At 33.2% G+C, this 18,702-nt stretch overlaps 1 protein-coding gene across 1 annotated transcript in view; it reads right to left on the bottom strand.

The window, feature by feature from the left end:
• The window catches only part of LOC106752958 (E3 ubiquitin-protein ligase RGLG4), an 18,609-nt gene extending 1,264 nt beyond the window's left edge, over window positions 1-17,345 (bottom strand). Inside the window, exons 1-9 of the mRNA XM_014634741.2 lie at window positions 17,046-17,345; window positions 12,682-12,766; window positions 12,343-12,483; window positions 12,143-12,256; window positions 1,420-1,517; window positions 1,271-1,344; window positions 852-957; window positions 646-773; window positions 334-460 (exon numbers count right to left, since the gene is read on the bottom strand). Coding sequence (XP_014490227.1) covers window positions 334-460; window positions 646-773; window positions 852-957; window positions 1,271-1,344; window positions 1,420-1,517; window positions 12,143-12,256; window positions 12,343-12,483; window positions 12,682-12,766; window positions 17,046-17,252 — 1,080 coding nt within the window. The 5' untranslated portion in view covers window positions 17,253-17,345. The remainder of the gene's footprint in view (window positions 1-333; window positions 461-645; window positions 774-851; window positions 958-1,270; window positions 1,345-1,419; window positions 1,518-12,142; window positions 12,257-12,342; window positions 12,484-12,681; window positions 12,767-17,045) is intronic.
• Window positions 17,346-18,702: the final 1,357 nt, after the last annotated feature.

The raw sequence follows: 18,702 nt of genomic DNA on the forward strand, positions 1-18,702 counted from the left end.
TATATATATATATATATATATATATATATATATATATATATATATAATACACACAAATATAAGGCATAAATTACAGTTTTGTAACCTTTTTCTCAGCCTACCCACAAAACTTTCTATGTCATTAGAAGCATAAAATAAAAATTGTGGGTATAAGAATTGATATCTTCAACTCAAAATTTAGAGGTTTTGTGACACAAAAAGGTTTAGATAAGTTGAGAAAGTGTTAACTACAGAGGAGTAACCAAAACATGTTACTTTGTTTAATAGTTTGACAAACTAGAAAGTGATAAAGGAGAATATAATGAATCATCTAGGTTTCAATCTTATTTGTACCATTTGATTTCTCTCATCATCCATGAAAGTTGGATTATTGCTGAGAACACGAGCTGGTGGCACAAGCCTAGAATAAGGAGCTGGAGGAGGTCTCGGAACAATTTTATTTGACCTTCCTGTTACTCGACTTTGTCCAAAAAAAAAACAGAGAGAAGAAAAAAAAAACAATAAATATCCATAAAACAGACATTGTAACAAATAGTCACCTGAAAGAAAACCACTTTGCTTCTGAGAAATCTGTCTCCAAAATGGACCAAAATATGTTGCAAATGTTTTCACTTTTCATGTAATGAAAGTATATAAGGGACCAACCCTAGTAGTCCTAGTTCAATGGCTGCTTTATATTGGAAAGGTATCTCCATTAGAGCAGCCAGAGCAAAAGCAGCTTCTTTTTCAGAGGAGCTTGATTTCTTAGACATTATGTCAGTGAAGTTAACAAACTGCAATAAAAGGGAGATTATTTTACTATTACAAACAAAGAAATTGCAGCCATTCACAATTTCGTGTTGATTTCATACCTGGAAATTGTCAAAGTCGCGAACCGGAATCTTGTCATCGAACTTCTTCATGTCATCCCAAGGTCCATCACCAACTCCAACCAGAATAATAGACAGGGGATATGAACTGACATCAGAAAAAGGTAGAAAACAGAAATTTAAGGAATTGGTCAAGTAAAACACTAGGAAGATTCCTATGAATAGGCTACAAGCAATTAACATAAAAAGTTTGATTACACATCCAATTTAAAAGTTTAAGGTATAAAGTTTTCAGATCCTTCAGAACTATATGTTGCTGAACAATCCATGTTTTGTCAACAAAATACTTCTCTTATATTGGAAGAAGATGATTATAGGTCTTGTAGATGAGGCTAACTTCCACTTTTCTATGACTTTTTGAATTTGCTTTTAGAGATATTTCTTTTCTGTTACATTTTTACCTTGCATCAGCTATTGCTTTGATAGTTCTTGCTTCTTGTGGACTTAGTTCTCCATCGTCACCGCTTGTCGTAACCTTCAATATTTGAACAACATCAAATAAAGATGGGAATAGTATCACATGCTTACAAACACAATTAATATTATTTACCTGGCCATCTGCAACAATAACTAACACATGGAATTGGCCATGACTTTGCTCGACTATGTCTATTGCAGCCTCAATCACTGGAGCATAAGAAGTTGGTCCTTCAAACAAAAACATAGATATTTCTTCAGCCATGGCTATAGCCTTAAGTTTACCAGTGTTATGTTTTATATTAGTAACTAAGGAATGATTTCATTCGATGATTTGTCCATATAATGAGCATTCTTGCATTGTCAACACAAACAATATTCTTCTCCACAATTCATTGCATTAAATTATGAATCATCATTGCTTCAGGTTCCACTTATCCGAATTAAAATATACCACGTTTTAACTTGATGTCTTATGCTGCGGAATAGCCGCAACAAACTCACTTCAAAAGCATCTACCAACACAACCACCAATTCATTAAAAAAGATGAGACCGCAAACATAAACCTTAGAAGATAGACGAAGGAAAAATCACTCAAAAAATAACATTTATCATAACTAATTTTCGTTAAATGTGCCTAAAAAAGCAGAGAAGTAACGTGAACAACATTTTCTACTTGTGAGTGAAAGGTCACATGGTTGCAAAAGTTTCAATAGATTCTAAAGCGCTTGATGCATATCTCCTAGTAGATGCTATAAAAGAAGGTAGACTATCTAAGGACCTGAACAAGATATTACAGAACTAATCTTCACAAATCCCCACCTTGATTCAACATAAAACCTGAGCGAGACTCACCTTCGTCTCATATCAGAACAAGTGCAAATCATTGCATACAACATAAAACCAACAACGTTTGCATATGGAATATCATTCATATAACTTCATTCCTCCACTATCTTAGAAGATTGTTCATTACTCAACTTATAACATGACGCAAGAGGCCTGGAAACAAGTTTTTGAGTTTGTCATCCCAAACTTGTCAAGGATTTTTTTAGGTAGGTCTCCTGAAATTTCAATTCACTTCGTTTAATGATCTCAATTCCGAAAATCTTTCTAGTAGTTCCCGGATCCTTCATATCGAATTCACCATTCAACTTTAGGTTTAACCTACTCAACCTTAGGCTTACTATTGCCAGCTATTAGAATGTCGTCAACATACAATAATATAATGAAACATCTTCTACTATTCAAAGCCGATAATCACAATGAACTTGTCAAACTGTTTGTTTTATTGCCTCGACAATTGTTTCAGTACATACAAGAATTTGTTTAGCTTAAAAACATAATCATTCTTGTCTCCTACCTTAAATCCATCTAGTTGCTTCATCTAGATAGTCTCCTTTAAGTCTTCGTATAGAAATCCATTTACAATTGACCAACCTAGAATCCACAAGTCTACTAACCAGAGTCCAGGTACTATTTAGATGAAGTGACTTCATCTTCTCATTTATGGCATTTAACCATTGAGTCTTGTTACTTGTAAGGGCAGACGATACACTTTAAGGCTCATTTCCTAGCATCTCACATGCAGCTACTAAGGAACATGCAATAAACTTTGCAAATCCATACCTTTTCCAAGTTCTAATCTGTTAGATATTGTTAGATATTGTGTTTATTTCATTTACATGTTCATTTGTATTTGGGCTTAGCCCACACTCTTATTATTATAAATACATTACCCTATGTGTATACACAGACACATAAGGGAGATTTCCCCTCATCTCTTTTACTATTTCATATAATCGTTCCCCTTGTTCTATATCTGGCAATAATATAGCCATTAACAATTCCATCTTCATTAGAATCTCATTTGTTTGTCTTCCAAATCATCTAAATCTTCACTTTGTAAGAAACCAAATGCTTTATCTTTGGTCCCAAGTTTTCCCTCTCATCATCACAACAACATTCACTTCCACATTTTAAAACCCTTGGCTTATGACCCATCTATGTCTCATTGAAGACAACGTCCCAATTGATGATATACTTCTTAACCAAATTTCTTCAGAATTCTTCATTTAGAGTGTCGTTGGGGGACAATTATTAACTAGATAGGTAACTGTCGATGTAGCTCCAGCCCAAAATACCTTTTGAACTCCAACACTTAGAATCATACATCTTACTCATTCAAGTATAATCTTATTGAATCTGATAGGACTTTGAGAGTGTATGAAAGGAGGAAAAGGAATTAAAAGAAATAAGTAATAAGATGTTAGAAGGGGTTATGGGGACAGTTAGGACTGTTAGGAGGTTAGTTGTTGTATGTTTTGGTAGGGCTATTGTATGTTCTGGTAGGAGTTAGCTTTATAAGGAGGAAGGGGGGTCCAGGGACAGACATGTTTTGTTTGTTGTTTCTTAGTGATAGGACCATTGCATCCTATGTGAAGGGAGAGGTCTCCCTTGGAAGTGTTCAAGCTGTATTCTTTGTATTCTTGTCATCAAGAATAATAATACATATTGTTCTTAGTGTTCCTCTGTGTGTGTTGGTGTTTTCTGGTGTGAGTTCTAGATTTCTTGTTCCAGGAAATCTACTAATTGGTCTGCCGGAGCATTGAAGAGAGAAAGAAATAGAGGGAAGAGTCAGCACATTAGAAAGAGCAGTGGAAGAACTAAGGGAGGAAACCAGGGAAATTCATCAAGAACTCAAAGAATTGACCAGGGTTCTAGGGCGTAAAAACAGGAACCAGGATAGGAGTTCTGATGGAAGCCAAGGGTCGGTTAATGGAGACAGACTTGGAAGAAAGGAGGAACCGGAAGAGGAACTGGAGGATGAAAGAGAAGAAATACAAAAAGGTTAGATGAAGAGGGTAGAGTTACCTACTTTTGAGGGAATAGATCCGGTAGGATGGATATCCAAGGCTGAGAAGTTCTTTGATATACAAAATGTCACAGCCAAGGAGAAGATGAGATTGGCTTACATTAGCATGGAAGGGGGAGCAAGTTACTGGTTTCGATTCTAGAAAAAGAAAACCAAGAACCCTTCTTGGGAAGATTTAATAGAGGCATTGATTAGGAGATTTGGAGAGAGGCTCGGTTTTTGAGAAGCTAACAGACAAAAGGGGAAAATGGAAGATTATATCCAGGAGTTTGACATGTTGGTAGCCCAAACTGCAGAATTAACAGAGGAGCAGTTATAGGATATTTCTTTGCTGGTTTGTAAGGTGACATTAATAGAGCTCTAAAAGTGTATGAAAGGAGAAAGAAAGCGGGAAGGGTTGTTGACAGTTAAGATAGTGGGCTATTGACAGTTAGAGTCGTTCACTATAAATATAGGAGTTATACGGCAATAAACATACTTTCTTTTGCTGTCTATGTTAGTTTTGGTGTGTGAGGAGTGTGTTGTTAGAAATCTTGATAAAAGAGATCTAACAAGATTGGTCCGACCTGCTGGATCTCATACTGTGGTGTTGTGCGAAATGGAAGGCAAGGTTTGACGCCATCTAAATGACGATGGAGGAATTCAGAGCGGAGATGCGAGGGATGGCCCAAGATTTGGATTGCGTTCTTGAGAGAAGAGAAGGGAACCAGGGAAGGAGATTCGAGGATAGTCGCGACTCGGTCAATGGAGGTCGGGAGAGGCAGAGGCAAAGGGAAGGCTCCGACGACGACGTGGAGGAAGAGCGTGGAGACGTCCATAGAAATTGGATGAAACGTGTGGAGTTGCATACCTTTGAAGGCACTGATCCTATGGGTTGGATTGTGCGAGCGGAAAAGTTCTTCGAAATACAAAACGTATAGGAGCGAGAGAAGATGAAGCTAGCCTACATTTGTATGGAGGGTGGAGCAAACTATTGGTTTCGCTTTTGAGTACACTATGGCAGCAACAGTTCTTCGCCAATAAGAAGAAATGCAAGTTCGAGAGGAGACAAATTAGGTATTTGGGCCATTTGATATCAGGACTAAGGGTGGAAATGGATAGAGATAAGGTGGAAGTTATGCTAGAATGGCCAATACCAAAAACCATTAAAGCTTTAAGGGGTTTCCTAGGCCTTATTTGTTATTAAAGAAGGATAATTTGAAACTACGGGAAGATAGCACGGCCATTAATGGGCCTGTTGAAGAAAGGGCAGTTTAGTTGGACTTCCCAAAGCACAGAGGCCATGCAAGCTTTAAAAGAGGCCATCACCACATCACCAGCTTTGGCTCTACCCTACTTTTCACAGATATTCCACGTAGATTGTGATACCTCTAGAAAGGGAGTAGGGGCAGTGTTGTTACAAAATAAGAAGCGCATCGCGTATTTCAGCAAGTCTTTATTAGAATCTTCTCTCTCTAAGTCGATTTATGAGAAAGAGTTGATGGCCTTGATGTTGGCCATCCAACATTGGAGACCATACCTTCTAGGCCAAAAGCTTTTGGTTCATACGGATAAGAGGAGCCTAAGATACCTCCTAGAACAGAGGATCACTACTCAGAACTAGTAAAACTGGTTGGCTAAGCTGTTGGGATATGAATTTGAGATCATATAGAGATCGGGGGCTTCTAACAAGGTGGCGGATGCCTTGTCCATGAAGATGGAGGAGAAGGGGGAGGATGATAAGGAGCTGAGAGTGATTGCCAAACCCTTCTGGCAGGAGTTCCAAGCAGTCTTCAAAGAAGTAGAAGGAGACTTGGCCTTACAAAAAATCAGAAAAGAATTAATGGAAGACCCAAACTCCCATCCAGCTTTATACTCTGGAACATGATCACCTTCATTACATGGGCAGATTGGTTTTGTCTGCCCAATCAGCATGGATCCCAAGGTTGCTAGCAAAGTTTCATGCCACACGTATAGGGGGCCATTCAAAAGTATACAAAACGTATCGGAAGGTGGCCCAATTGCTTTATTGGATCGGGATGAAAATGACAGTGACCGATTTCATGGTTGCATGCATGTTATGTCAGCAGCATAAGTACTTGGCTTCATCACCCCAAGAATTACTACTACATCTACCCATTCCTTAGGCTGGGTGGGAGGAAATCAACATGGATTTCATTATCAGATTACCAAAATCCAACGGGTATGATGCTGTGCTAGTTATGGTAGACAGGCTCAGTAAATATAGGCACTTCATCACTATTAAGCACCCTTACTTGGCCAGATCTATAGCAGAGGTATTTGTGAGGGACATAGTCAAAAAACATGGGATACCCACATCTATAGTTAGTGACTGAGACCCAACTTTCCTTAGTCTGTTCTGGAAAGAGTTGTTTAGGCTTCAGGACACCAAGTTGCTAATGAGTACTACCTACCATCCAAAAACAGATGGACAAACAAAAGTCCCCAATAAGATTCTAGAGATATACCTAAGGTGCTTTATTTCAGAACAACCTAAAAGTTGGAATTATATTCTTCCATGGGTAGAATATTGGTACAACACTAGCTATCAGGATTCAATGAAGTGCATGCCCTTTGAGGTGGTGTATGGGAGATCTCCACCATATCTACCTCAGTTTGTGCCAGGAGAAACAGTGGTGGAAGCAATGGCACAGGAGTTGTTGAACATGGACGAGGCCCTTAAACAACTAAGATACCATTTAGAGAGGGCGCATGATCAAATAGTTAAATTTGCCAACAAGAAAAGGAGGCCCGCAACGACCAAGGAAGGGGACTGGGTATACTTGAAGATCAGACCCCATAGGCAAGCATCCATGCCTACCAGATTGCACCCCAAGTTGTTTGCCAGGTATTATGGTCCTTTCCAAGTAACCAATAAGGTAAGGCCAGTAGCATTTAGGGTTCAGCTGCCAGAAATAGCCAGGATACACCCTATCTTTCATGTGTCACAACTTAAATTTCAATAGGGACCCAACAGGTTGAAAGGGAGCTACTAGAGGACCTACAAGGTGGAGGGCCAGTCTGTTGGCCCCTCAAGGTGCTAAACAGAAGGCCAAATCAGATATAGGGAGAGCTAGTGCCACAAGTACTCATTGAGTAGTAGGAAGGAGGACCGGAAGCTGCAACCTGGGTGGATGAAATGACAATGAAGGAGAAAATTATAGAATTCAACCTTGAGGACAAGGTTGTTCAAAGGCCAGTGAGTAATGATAGGACTTTAAGAGTGTATGAAAGGAGGAAAAGGAATTAAAAGATATAAGTCATAAGATGTTTGGAGGGGTTATGGGGACAATTAGGACTGTTAGGAGTTTAGTTGTTGTATGTTCTGGTAGGGCTGTTGTATGTTCTGGTAGGAGTTAGCTTTATAAGGAGGAAGGAGGGTCTAGGGACAGACATGTTTTGTTTTGTTGTTTCTTAGTAACAGGACCACTGTCCTTTGTGAAGGGAGAGGTCTGCCTTGGAAGTGTTTGGGCTGTATTCTTTGTATTTTTTGTCATCAAGAATAATTATACAAACTGTTCTTGGTGTTCCTGTGTGTTGTTGTTTTCTGGTGTTAGTTCTGGATTTCTTGTTCCAAGAAATCTAACAAAATCTCTCGGCAAAACCATTTTGTTGAGTATCAACTACCATTTGATGTCTTTCTTTGTCATTCTGTTTACATAAACTGTTGAACAATTGTAAAAGAAATTTAATACCATTATCAATTTTGAATCTCTTCAACATTTTACCGGTTTGGTTCTCTATTAGAAATTTCCAGCTCTTGAAATTCTCAAAGGCTTTATGTCTAGGTCTTCTCGGCATAGATCTGTAACTTTCTCAATTAATTGTCTAATATCTGGAAATATCTTGTACCACATTGTGATAGAGTTGAAAACCGTCCTCAAAGGGCAGCATGAATGTAATCCAGAGTTACCTTCATTCTCTGCTCTCCTACATTAAATTGGACTCTACAAGCTTTACCATGGACGCATTGTTCACATACTATCAACTATTCAATTTTGTAACTGTCAAACAAGTCTTGCTTCTTGTTTCCATGACCTAACCTTCTATGTCATACGCGATCTTAGATAAGACGTTCTTCTCAACAATAGATACCGAGCCAAATATTATTGTACCTTCCACTCTTCCTCAAGCCTCTCATCACTATCATGGATCCCCTCATTAGCTTCACCATTCCTCACTCACCTTCAAATACATATCCTTCTTTTCAAACTTATTAAGAGATATTAGGTTACATTTCAAGTTGGGTACAAACCTAACATCTTAAAGAACTCTCTCAGTTCCATCATGTAAATGAAACTTAATGGTTTTAACTCCAATTATCTTATAGGACTTGTTATCACTAAAGAGAATTAAATCTCTTTCAAGTTCTGTAAACTCTTGGAACCATAGACGGCCAGGTGTCATGTGGAATGAGCAAGTAGAGTCCATTATCCACTCACAATCATTAATATGCTAGACACCATAAGGACCTTTGATGATTTGTAATGGTCTCCCAGTATAGTGATTTCACTTGACATAGACAGTCTATCAAAACTAGACAGTCTACCAGATCCAAATGATCTATCGAAGTTGTTAGTTTTCTTCTGTCTCCCAGGACAGAACCTTTTGGTAGAATCTTCCTTTTTGCGATGGAAACATTTGATAGATGATGTGCCTCTACCATTGTGTGACCTTGACTTCGATCTCCATCTATCTCATCTATCATCACTTGTAGACATTCTTCCCTTTACTAGAAGGTCGTCTCCAACACTAGACACCTTAACATCAAATTTCTCGTTAAACTCTATCGAACTCAAAGTTGTCTGAATTTCCTCAAGAGAGAGAGTCTCTCTTCCATGCAACAAGATTTCCTTGAAATGATCAAGTGTCTCGGTCAACAAACACCACCAACAATGCCTAATCCTCACCATCAATATTCTTTGGTTCAAGAATCAACTTATTGAATTCATCCAATTGTTTGCTAATTTCCTTTTCACTACTCATCTCATATAAGTGCAACTACTTCAAATATAAATGATTTACCAGAAACTTCATCGAGTACAAACTCTCAAGCTTTGTCCATAGTCATAATGCAGTCTTCTCTACTTCGGGACTTACCTCAACATTTTGTCATCGAGACCAAGAACAATCACATTGTGAGCCTGCTCCAATAACATTTTCTTGTCCTTTTTGTGTCATCGCTATGTCAAGTTTAGATTCACCTTCTAGAGCTTCAAGGAGACCTTGCTAAATCAAAAGAACATGCATCTTCAACTATCACAATCTGAAATCACTCAAACCAGTTAATCTTTAAACCTCAAACTTTTTTGAAAGTCATAATGATTGAAATCCACATTCACCACACCAGTTTGTTAGGGAATAGCCTGAATAAATTCACTACAAAAGCATCTACCAACACAAACACTAATTCGATAACATAGATGATATTGCAAACATAAAATGTAGAAGATAGACAATGACGAATAAGAAAAAATCAGAGAAAAAAATGTGATTCAATAGAAGTGACAAACTTTAATCTACATCCACAACAAAATTCATTATGCTGATAGATTACAACTTAAATTTAGTTATTCATTGTCGTTACAGGTTCCTATACATAACAATATAACTCCTGTAACTAACTTCTGTGAAATGCACTAAACAAGCACAAAAGTTATGTGAACAGTGTTTCACGCTTTAGTCATGGTAGATGTTAAAGCACTAGACACTTTACTCTCTACATCATTGAAAGATGCATATCTTCTACCAAATGCTCTAGAAAAAAGGTTAGACGGACTAGTGATAAGGGTCCAAAAACCGTTATTTTCATACTTAAATTTGATAGTAAAACACATCCTTTATGGCTTAGAATGAGCTTCAATCAAGTAAAACACTTAGTTGTGTCTTGGGAGAGTCAAAAGTTGGTTTTAGCGATATTATGCTTTTTTACATTGTTTTGCAGGGTTTTAGAGGAATTAAAGATGGAAGTGAAGTAAGGTGGACTTAGACCCATGAAAGAAGGAGAAAAATGATGAAAAGAAGGGTCAAGTGAGCCGCTGAGCGCCAGAATGGTCCGCTGAGCGCTTAGAGCGATTAGAGGAAAACCACTCAACGGCAAAACTGACCGCTGAGCGGTCAAAGCGGCAAGAGAGAAACCGTTGAGCAGTGAACTTAGGCGCCAGGGCGGTTGTCTGTTTTTATTAGCTAGATTCTGTAATCTTTCTGTTATCTTTTTGGGCTTATATATAGCCCCAGTGTGAATCAAAAGGGGATTCTTTTGGCAGAGAGAAATGTCCAAAGCTATTCCACACACCTTCGAGGAGGTTCCTTGGATGCTTAGGCTCCAATCTACCAAGTTTAGGGTTATTTCTTCTATTCTTTCATCATATTTCATCTAGTTTCACCATGATTATGGTGAACTAAACCCTTTGTTGTTGGGGAACAATGTAATCTTTTGAAACTCTCATATCTTCAAATTCTTATTTATTTCATATGCTTGTCATATACTTGTTTATCAATTGTTGGATTCTCATCTTTGCTTAGTGCTTTTATTGTTTAACTCATTCATTAAAAGTTATTTGTCTTTATCGATATCGGGACATACGGTAATGTCATGAACTGGTGAGAAATTCCTTGATTATGCTAATACCGCCTAGGGATAGGGGTAGGATGATCATTTGTATTTGCTTCCGATCACATTGCATTATTGGTTACTAGGGAAGGCTAGGGATAGCAAGCCGGTAATTAATAATACGCTTTTTTCACCAAGGGATTGGGTTAAGGGTAGGCTAGAAAGTTTGCATGGCAATTGAATAAATAAGTGAAGTAAATAAGAAGAGTAGATATATGAGAGTAGATAAGATGAAATTGTAAACCCCAACAACACCATTCATCCATAGTTTTTCAAAGCCAATTGAATCAACTGCATTTGCATGTTTATTTCTCTCTTTGCATACAAACACCAACTTAATTCTTTTCTCAAGTCTTACACGATTTGTTTACATGAAAAATAAGGCCTAAGAGTCCTTTGGGAAGAACGATATTGGGTTTACCAATTATATTACCTGATAACGATCCGGTACACTTACCAGTGGCTTAACAACTAGGAACCTAAACAAGATTATACTAAACCAATCTTGATACATTATTATGCTTTATGCTCTATTTTCAAAATGTAGAATAGAAATAATGTTATATTACGATTTGTTCAAATGCAAGTGTCTACATGCTACCTGTTATGCCAGCGCTATTAGACTCTCGTTGGACAACCACAAATATCTAATCTCATACTCAAGATGTTTATTCCTCAACATGATTGGATGTGTTGAAGATCCCACGTCAACTACAAATAAGGCGAATTAGACATAGACTTTGTAAGGTTGAATTAGACATAGACTTTTTAAGGTTGAATTAGACATAGACTTGCTTACTAATATGGTATCACAGCCATATAAAAAATATTATCCTAACAAGACTTATTGGGACTTGTTCGATCATTCAAAAATATTTAATCTCACGTTTAAGATATTCCTTCATGGGTGTGGGAGTGCATCGAAAAACCCACTTCTAGAAATAAGACTAGATCAAAATATATAAATAAGGTGTAAACCTCGTATTATTCTTTCGAGCAAAGCATTGTGCACGTGTCATCTTTTTACACAAGGAAATAGTTGTAACTTTCTAGTGACAATAATAAAACAATTATGAGAGAAGTAATTTTCATAATTTTCTGAAATGTACCATTAATGTCATTGAGATAAATTTTGATTCCAATGTCAAACAATTAAATAGCCCGGAAATCGACTACAGTAAAAAATTGCAAGACTATGGATTGTGACCAGACAACTTATTTAAGCCTTTCAAATGTAGTTCAACACTTAGCGTCTGAAATATATATCAACAGGTAGAACAGTCTTTAATCAGCAAGTAGTCAATTACTTACGTCGTATTGAGCTAAGTGGTTGAAATAAGAACACAATAAGCTGAGATGAAAATCACCTGAAAGTTTTAAGTTTGGAACAACTTTTTGATAACAAGCCAAAACTTCCTCAAATCCATGGCAAGATGAATGATCAGTGTGAAAGCTAAACACTTCTTGATCATGAGTGGTGGCTGTTTAGATACAGAAGTTGAACCATTTTCATATTGGAAAACTAACTTTCTTCTATACATGTTCAGCAATAAGGATTAGGCCTTACCATCACCAAAGCCAAAACAAGGAATCAAGTTGTCATCATCAAACGGAGCCAGAGTCTTGCCAATGATAGATATGGCTTTCTCATACGGGTTAGGTGTATTTCCAATAGCATGTAGGCTTTTATTGTTGAATGAGATACTTCCTTCAATAACAACATGAATGCATTGGCTTTGTAGGAAAACAGTCAAAAAGCAATCATTCCAAAAGGAAATATTAACCAAATTCAATGTAAAACCAAAAACCATACATTTTCACGCTAATTTTAGTTTTCAATTATGTCTTAATTTCATCTTAAACGGTATAAAATTACTAAGTTGATTTTTGGTTATATTCTACTTACCAGTCCATTCATTACTTTTCGTAAAATCAATTCCAAGAACAAGATTTGATGATTCTAAACCTTCGTTCCTCAAGGCAGTTGTAACCTACATATAATGAACCGTGTGAGATTGGTTCAGTAAATATGCATTATAAATTAAATATGGTAAAAAATCAAATAAAATCATACTTAATTTCGGTCAATAAATATAATAATTTAAAAACTTGACAAAATAGTTATTTTCTTTTTTTCTTAAACTTGACAAAATAATAAAGAACAAAGACGACCAAGGTAATTCACCTTCTACTAAGTCAGAAGTGGTCCCATTTAAAAAAGATTATAAAGTCTCATATCTAACCACGTGAGTCACAACCAAATATAACTATTCAATTAAATAATACCTATCAATTTTAAGTAATTGATAGATATGTTTATTGAAAAAGTTAACATTAACATGTAATTAATTTTAAAAATCATCTTTTATCTTTTATTTTTTATTTTCTAAATTTATATTTAATTATATTAATGTTATTTTTTTCTTTATTAAACATATATGACAATTATTCAACATTAAATACACATTTAATTATATTAATTTAAGTAAACTTAAGATAATTAGAATTAATTTTTAAACATTAAATACTCATTTTTATCATTTGTCCTTCCTACAATATCTTTTTTTCTATTCTCAATGACCCTTTTTTATTTGAATTTAATCATTGAAGATAACTACAACACTTTTTTTCAGTTTTTATTTGCATGTATCAGTGATGTAATCTGAATAAACACATCATGTAGTTATTTTAAAATATTAATTCCTCCTTAAGTTTTCCATGATTCATTAAAAGATACTTTAGATAATAATGGAAAAAATATTTACTAATAATTTATTTTAGTTAAAATTTTAGTTCTTATTATCCCAAGCAAACAACAGTTATGGAAATAGTAATTTGAAGTTCTATTTCATTTTATAGCTCCAAAAGTAGTTTTCACTTTTCAGTCCACTATGGTCAGTGAAATTTGTAGTTCTTTTTTCATGTTATAGGTTTCAACACTACTTTGCCAGTGCACAGGTTATCACCATTTTTCTACTTTCTAATGATGAAAACGCGTTTCATAAACATATTCTAGCTAGTGGATATTGAGATTGGATTACCTTTCGAATGCGTCTGGGAAAAAATCGATATCCAAATCCAAAATAACTAAAGTAAATTTAAACATACAGTTAAATGGAATTGAATAAGTAGGTAGTGTTAGATAAATAAAATTAAATAAAATAAATCATTATCATTGTATTCGAATATCAGAATATAATTTGTATGAATATTTACTCAATCTAACTTTATATTTTAATATCTATAAATTTTTAAATATGCTATAAATTTGATTTTTAATATCATATTATTTTATTAAAATTTAGTAATAAATTATATAAAATTATAATTCATTTTAATAATTATTATTAAAATTATACATATCTTTTTTAGAGAAATTAATTATTTTTATGACATTTATTTGTAATAAAAATTACTATTTTACTAAAATATTTAATTTAAAAAACCTGACCGAACAAACTTACAATACAAATAAATTAAATCTAATTAATCTAATAAATTAAATAGATAAATATATATTTTAAAATATTAAATCTACATTTGTTGGATTCAAATCCAATCCAACCGGACTTATTAAAGCTATTTTAATAGTAGAATTTTAAAATAATAAAACTTATATATATTTTATAGTTTTTTTCCTAGTTTATTAAAATTAGAATTTTAGTTCTTATCCAATTAAGATATTTCCGTACATGTTTTAAAGTGATATTTTAAATTACACCAATAACATTTAAATAAAATTAATATTTAAAATATATTTTTAAGTTTAGAAAAATTATAAATCTATAAAATAAAATTTTAAAAAGTAACTATTAATATTATTGTCATCAACAACGCTGCAACCTAATTTAAAAACAAAATATTCGATAAAAAAAATTACGATAAAAAAATACTATCAAATTTTCATAAATATTATACTTTTAAAGAAGAGCGGTCAGGATCACTCGGCCCAGCTTAATAGTCACTAAGTGATTCATTTATTATCGAATTAAAAAAATTCAAATTAATTTGACTCATCATAAATTATTGCTTAGATATCACTTAATTACAATTTTTAATTTAAAAAATCATAAACATATTTTATTTAAAATTTAAATAAAATTTAATTTAAATATAATTTAAAATTGGGTTAAATTCTAAAAATAATTTTAAATCATAAAAAATATAATATAATTTAAATATATTTAAAAATTAAAAATTTTAATTTTTTAATATATTAATTTTTAAAATTTATAAATTAGTTCATAAACTAATTCAATTATTTAATTTAGATGAGCCGAATTCTTAATTAAATTTATTTTTCGTCCGATTAAAAATATGTATTCTTTCTTAATCCAATTGGACTGAAATACATGATGATTATCCTCATCAATTTTAATTCATTTCGAGAACTCTTTTCAAAGTAATATAAAAGCCCTGATCAACTCACATTAAATACTAGTTGCACCTCCATTTATAATGAAAGAGACAGAAGTACGACGGAAGATGGGGCCATAAAGAAGGATTTTTTGGGCAATAAAAAAAGTTTACATAAATAATTTAAAATTTATTTGCAATGTAATTTTTTTTTTTTTAAATTGATTTCATTTAAAATTAATTTGAAACTTAAAGGATATATGTTTGAGTTGAGCGTTCTAAATGCGCTTGCCGTTGAAAATTTCTTATACTATACTACATTTCTCATTTTATGAATTAATATTGCTTTAGATCACTTCACGCGAGCATTTAAAATAATTAATTCTTAAAATTTATACGAAGTGGTATATAATAACTACGTACAGCTTTTTAAATCATATGAAAAGGATATTAATATTCTTTAAGATGGTGGTTTAAAAAAAAAATCCATCATAAACCGGGGCACGAAATTATATTCTTTTAAATTAAACAAAAGTCATTTTATTTGAAAATAGCGAATAGGTTAAATCATAAATGCATGGTTGTACTCATTTATTTATAACTAATTAAATTACTTTAAATTTTTAAACAAAAAGGTTAAATGAAAACAATAATATATTTTAATTTTTTAATTACTTATTAAAAAGCTAATTTCTAAATTAGAAAATTAAAAATTATACTTTTAAAATGCTGAATTTTTTTTCTTTAATATTACTAAAAAAAGCAATACCCCAACCTGCCAAACTTTCTTTTTTTAGCTTAAAAAGTAGATTATCCTCAAAACATGCGTTTCGACCTTAATTAGCTTTTGCCTAACGTTTCGTCATTTGTATGATGGATTTTTTTTATTCTTATTTTCAATTCTATATTTAAAATAAAATAAATAAATTGATATTTTTCAATAAAATTGAAGATCACACATTTTATTTAAAAATTTTAATTAATTAATTTATATATATACATACATACAAATATATATATATATATATATATATATATATATATATATATATTTGTATGTATGTATATAATCTACTTTATTTTCAGTTTTTAAAAAAATAATTTTATTTATTTTAATTGTAATAAAACTTAGATTTTAAAAAAAGCTTTTATGATTATTAAATAGTACAAAAAATCGTAATTTATAAAAGAATAAACAATATAAAATAAATTTTGTGTCTAATAACTAAAAAGGCTGTTCAAATTTACTAAAATAATGTTTTCACTTTGAATAATTTTTTTATTTTAAATTTACTTTTTAGTTGATAGTTTTAAAACAAAGCTTAAATTAATTTGGAAATTCTTTTACCTCAAAATAAAGTATTCAGAAAATAACAGCGCAAAGAAGAGAAAATAGGAATCAATAAGAGAAATTATATACATTGAGAGGTATATCAAAAAACCTATGACACATTTGGATTCAATTTTTTTTATTTTAATATATATATATATATATATATATATATATATATATATATATATATATATATATATATATATATATATATACTTGATAAAGTGCTATTTAATTTTAATAAAAATCTAGTACTACTAATAATAACAGTAATTAAATTTATTATTTGAAGCGTAATAAGAGGGAACCGATCTAGATTTTGACCCAAAAATATCTGTCTGATAATATCCACTCCAGGGCAAACTTTTCTTCTTCAGCCAACGCCCAAATTTGATTTGAGTTGACAAAATAAAATTAGAAATTTTTGTTTGAACAAGTATTTTGAAAAGATATTTATGAGATATAAATTAAAAACTTTCAAAAACATAGTTTTGTCATGCAATTAATCAACAAGATTTTGAACAAATAGCATAAATTGAAACTATTAACTGAAAGAAGAAGAGTAAGTAAGCGGAAAGAACCTGTTCAAGCGTAGTGAAGTTATCAGGAATCAGAGCGTATTTCTCTTTCGCAGATAGCTTTCCAGAACCGTGGTGTTGCGCCGGTGGTGGCTCTCGCGGTGGTTTTCTTGATGATTCCGGCGACGACGACGGCCGTAGTTGTGGTGACAGGTTTCTGGTTACGGTGGGGGATGGAATGTGACGCTTTTTGGCTTGCGAGTTTCCCATGGTAGCTTGAACCAGGGATTCAACAAGTTGAATACATATACAACGATGAATAGAGTAAGAAATAATTGTAAGCTAAATAATAAAATAAAATAAGTGTAAAGAAAGACTTGGTGGGTGGAGGGAGACTGCACACATATGTGGATTTTTTTTTTCTTTTTATAATGTCTTGTCAGCATCTTTTAAACTTTAACGGGCGTTTAGATGTCAGAATGAATTTCAGAGAACAAATTGATCTGAAAAAAATTTAAAAATAAATTAAGTGTTTTTATTTCAAGAATTTGAAAGTAAAATTTTAAAAGTTAAATTTGTGAAAGTTAATATAGAATTTAATTAATGTGATTGATAAAAAGATATTTTAATTAATAGGTTTTCTTTTATTTTTTATATAAGAATGGGTTTATGGCTTTCTTATTTTATTTTTTTTTGCAAAATGATATTTCAACATCGAAATTTGATACAATTTTGACATTGGCCAGGTGTCAAAATCTGATTGGGACATTTGTAATAAAAAAAATGAAAAGAAAGACTGAGGCAAGGGCATATTTGGAAAGGAAAAAACCAAATTTTCATTTCGCGGTTTCTTTTCATTCGTGGGAATGGTTCTTTCTTCCAAGATCTGATCCTTTGTTCTCTTGGGGTTAGGGTGTCATCTCTTTCCTTGTCTCGCTCGTTGTCCTGTGAAGGTCTCTCTCTCGCTTGAGGGTGGTCGGTCTTTCGTTGTCTCGCTTATTCTCCATTGAAGCCATTGTGGTCTATCTCTCGGTTCAAAGCATTGTTCTCTTCGAAGTGGTAAAGTCACCGCTCTCTATCTCTGCTTTGTGAAGCATTGTTGTATCGTTGTTGGCTTTGTTCTCTGTCGAACTGGTAAAGCATTACTCTCTCTCGCTCATCTCTTTGTTGTGTGTCGTTGTCATTGTCTCATTGTTTTGGTTCTTTTGGTAAGTGGAAGTGTTCAAAGAGTAACCTAATGTCCAGTAGAGAGATTTTATTCTTGTTTCGCGAAACCTAACATTTTTGTGCACATTTGCCCTTAACACTGTAGGTAAATGTTTGGGAGTTGAGCAAGTCATGTGAAGAGAATATCAAACTTCATATGACAAGCATTTCTGGCTATGGTGTTAAAAAGAAAACTTTTACTGTGGTGTTCAATAAACATTTGTTCTCATTTCCAAGCATTTGAGTTGAAATCTCACTCAAATGTTGCCTTAGACTCTTCAAGAGCAAATTCTTGTGTGGATTTAGGTTCTTCAGTGTTTGTTATGTTCAACATAGTTGCCTGAACATTGCCTGCTAGACCAGGTATAAGTGATGCAGAACCATCACATTTTTAAGAAACGATTCAAGCACATTATCCTCATAAACAAGGTCTTCTCATGCATCCATGATTAACCTTGTATAATTTGCAACAAATTGAATTCCTTGTTATGGGAAAATTTGATTGAAAAAGACA

The sequence above is a fragment of the Vigna radiata genome, unplaced genomic scaffold, assembly GCF_000741045.1.
Source record: "Vigna radiata var. radiata cultivar VC1973A unplaced genomic scaffold, Vradiata_ver6 scaffold_129, whole genome shotgun sequence".
Taxonomy (NCBI): domain Eukaryota; kingdom Viridiplantae; phylum Streptophyta; class Magnoliopsida; order Fabales; family Fabaceae; genus Vigna; species Vigna radiata.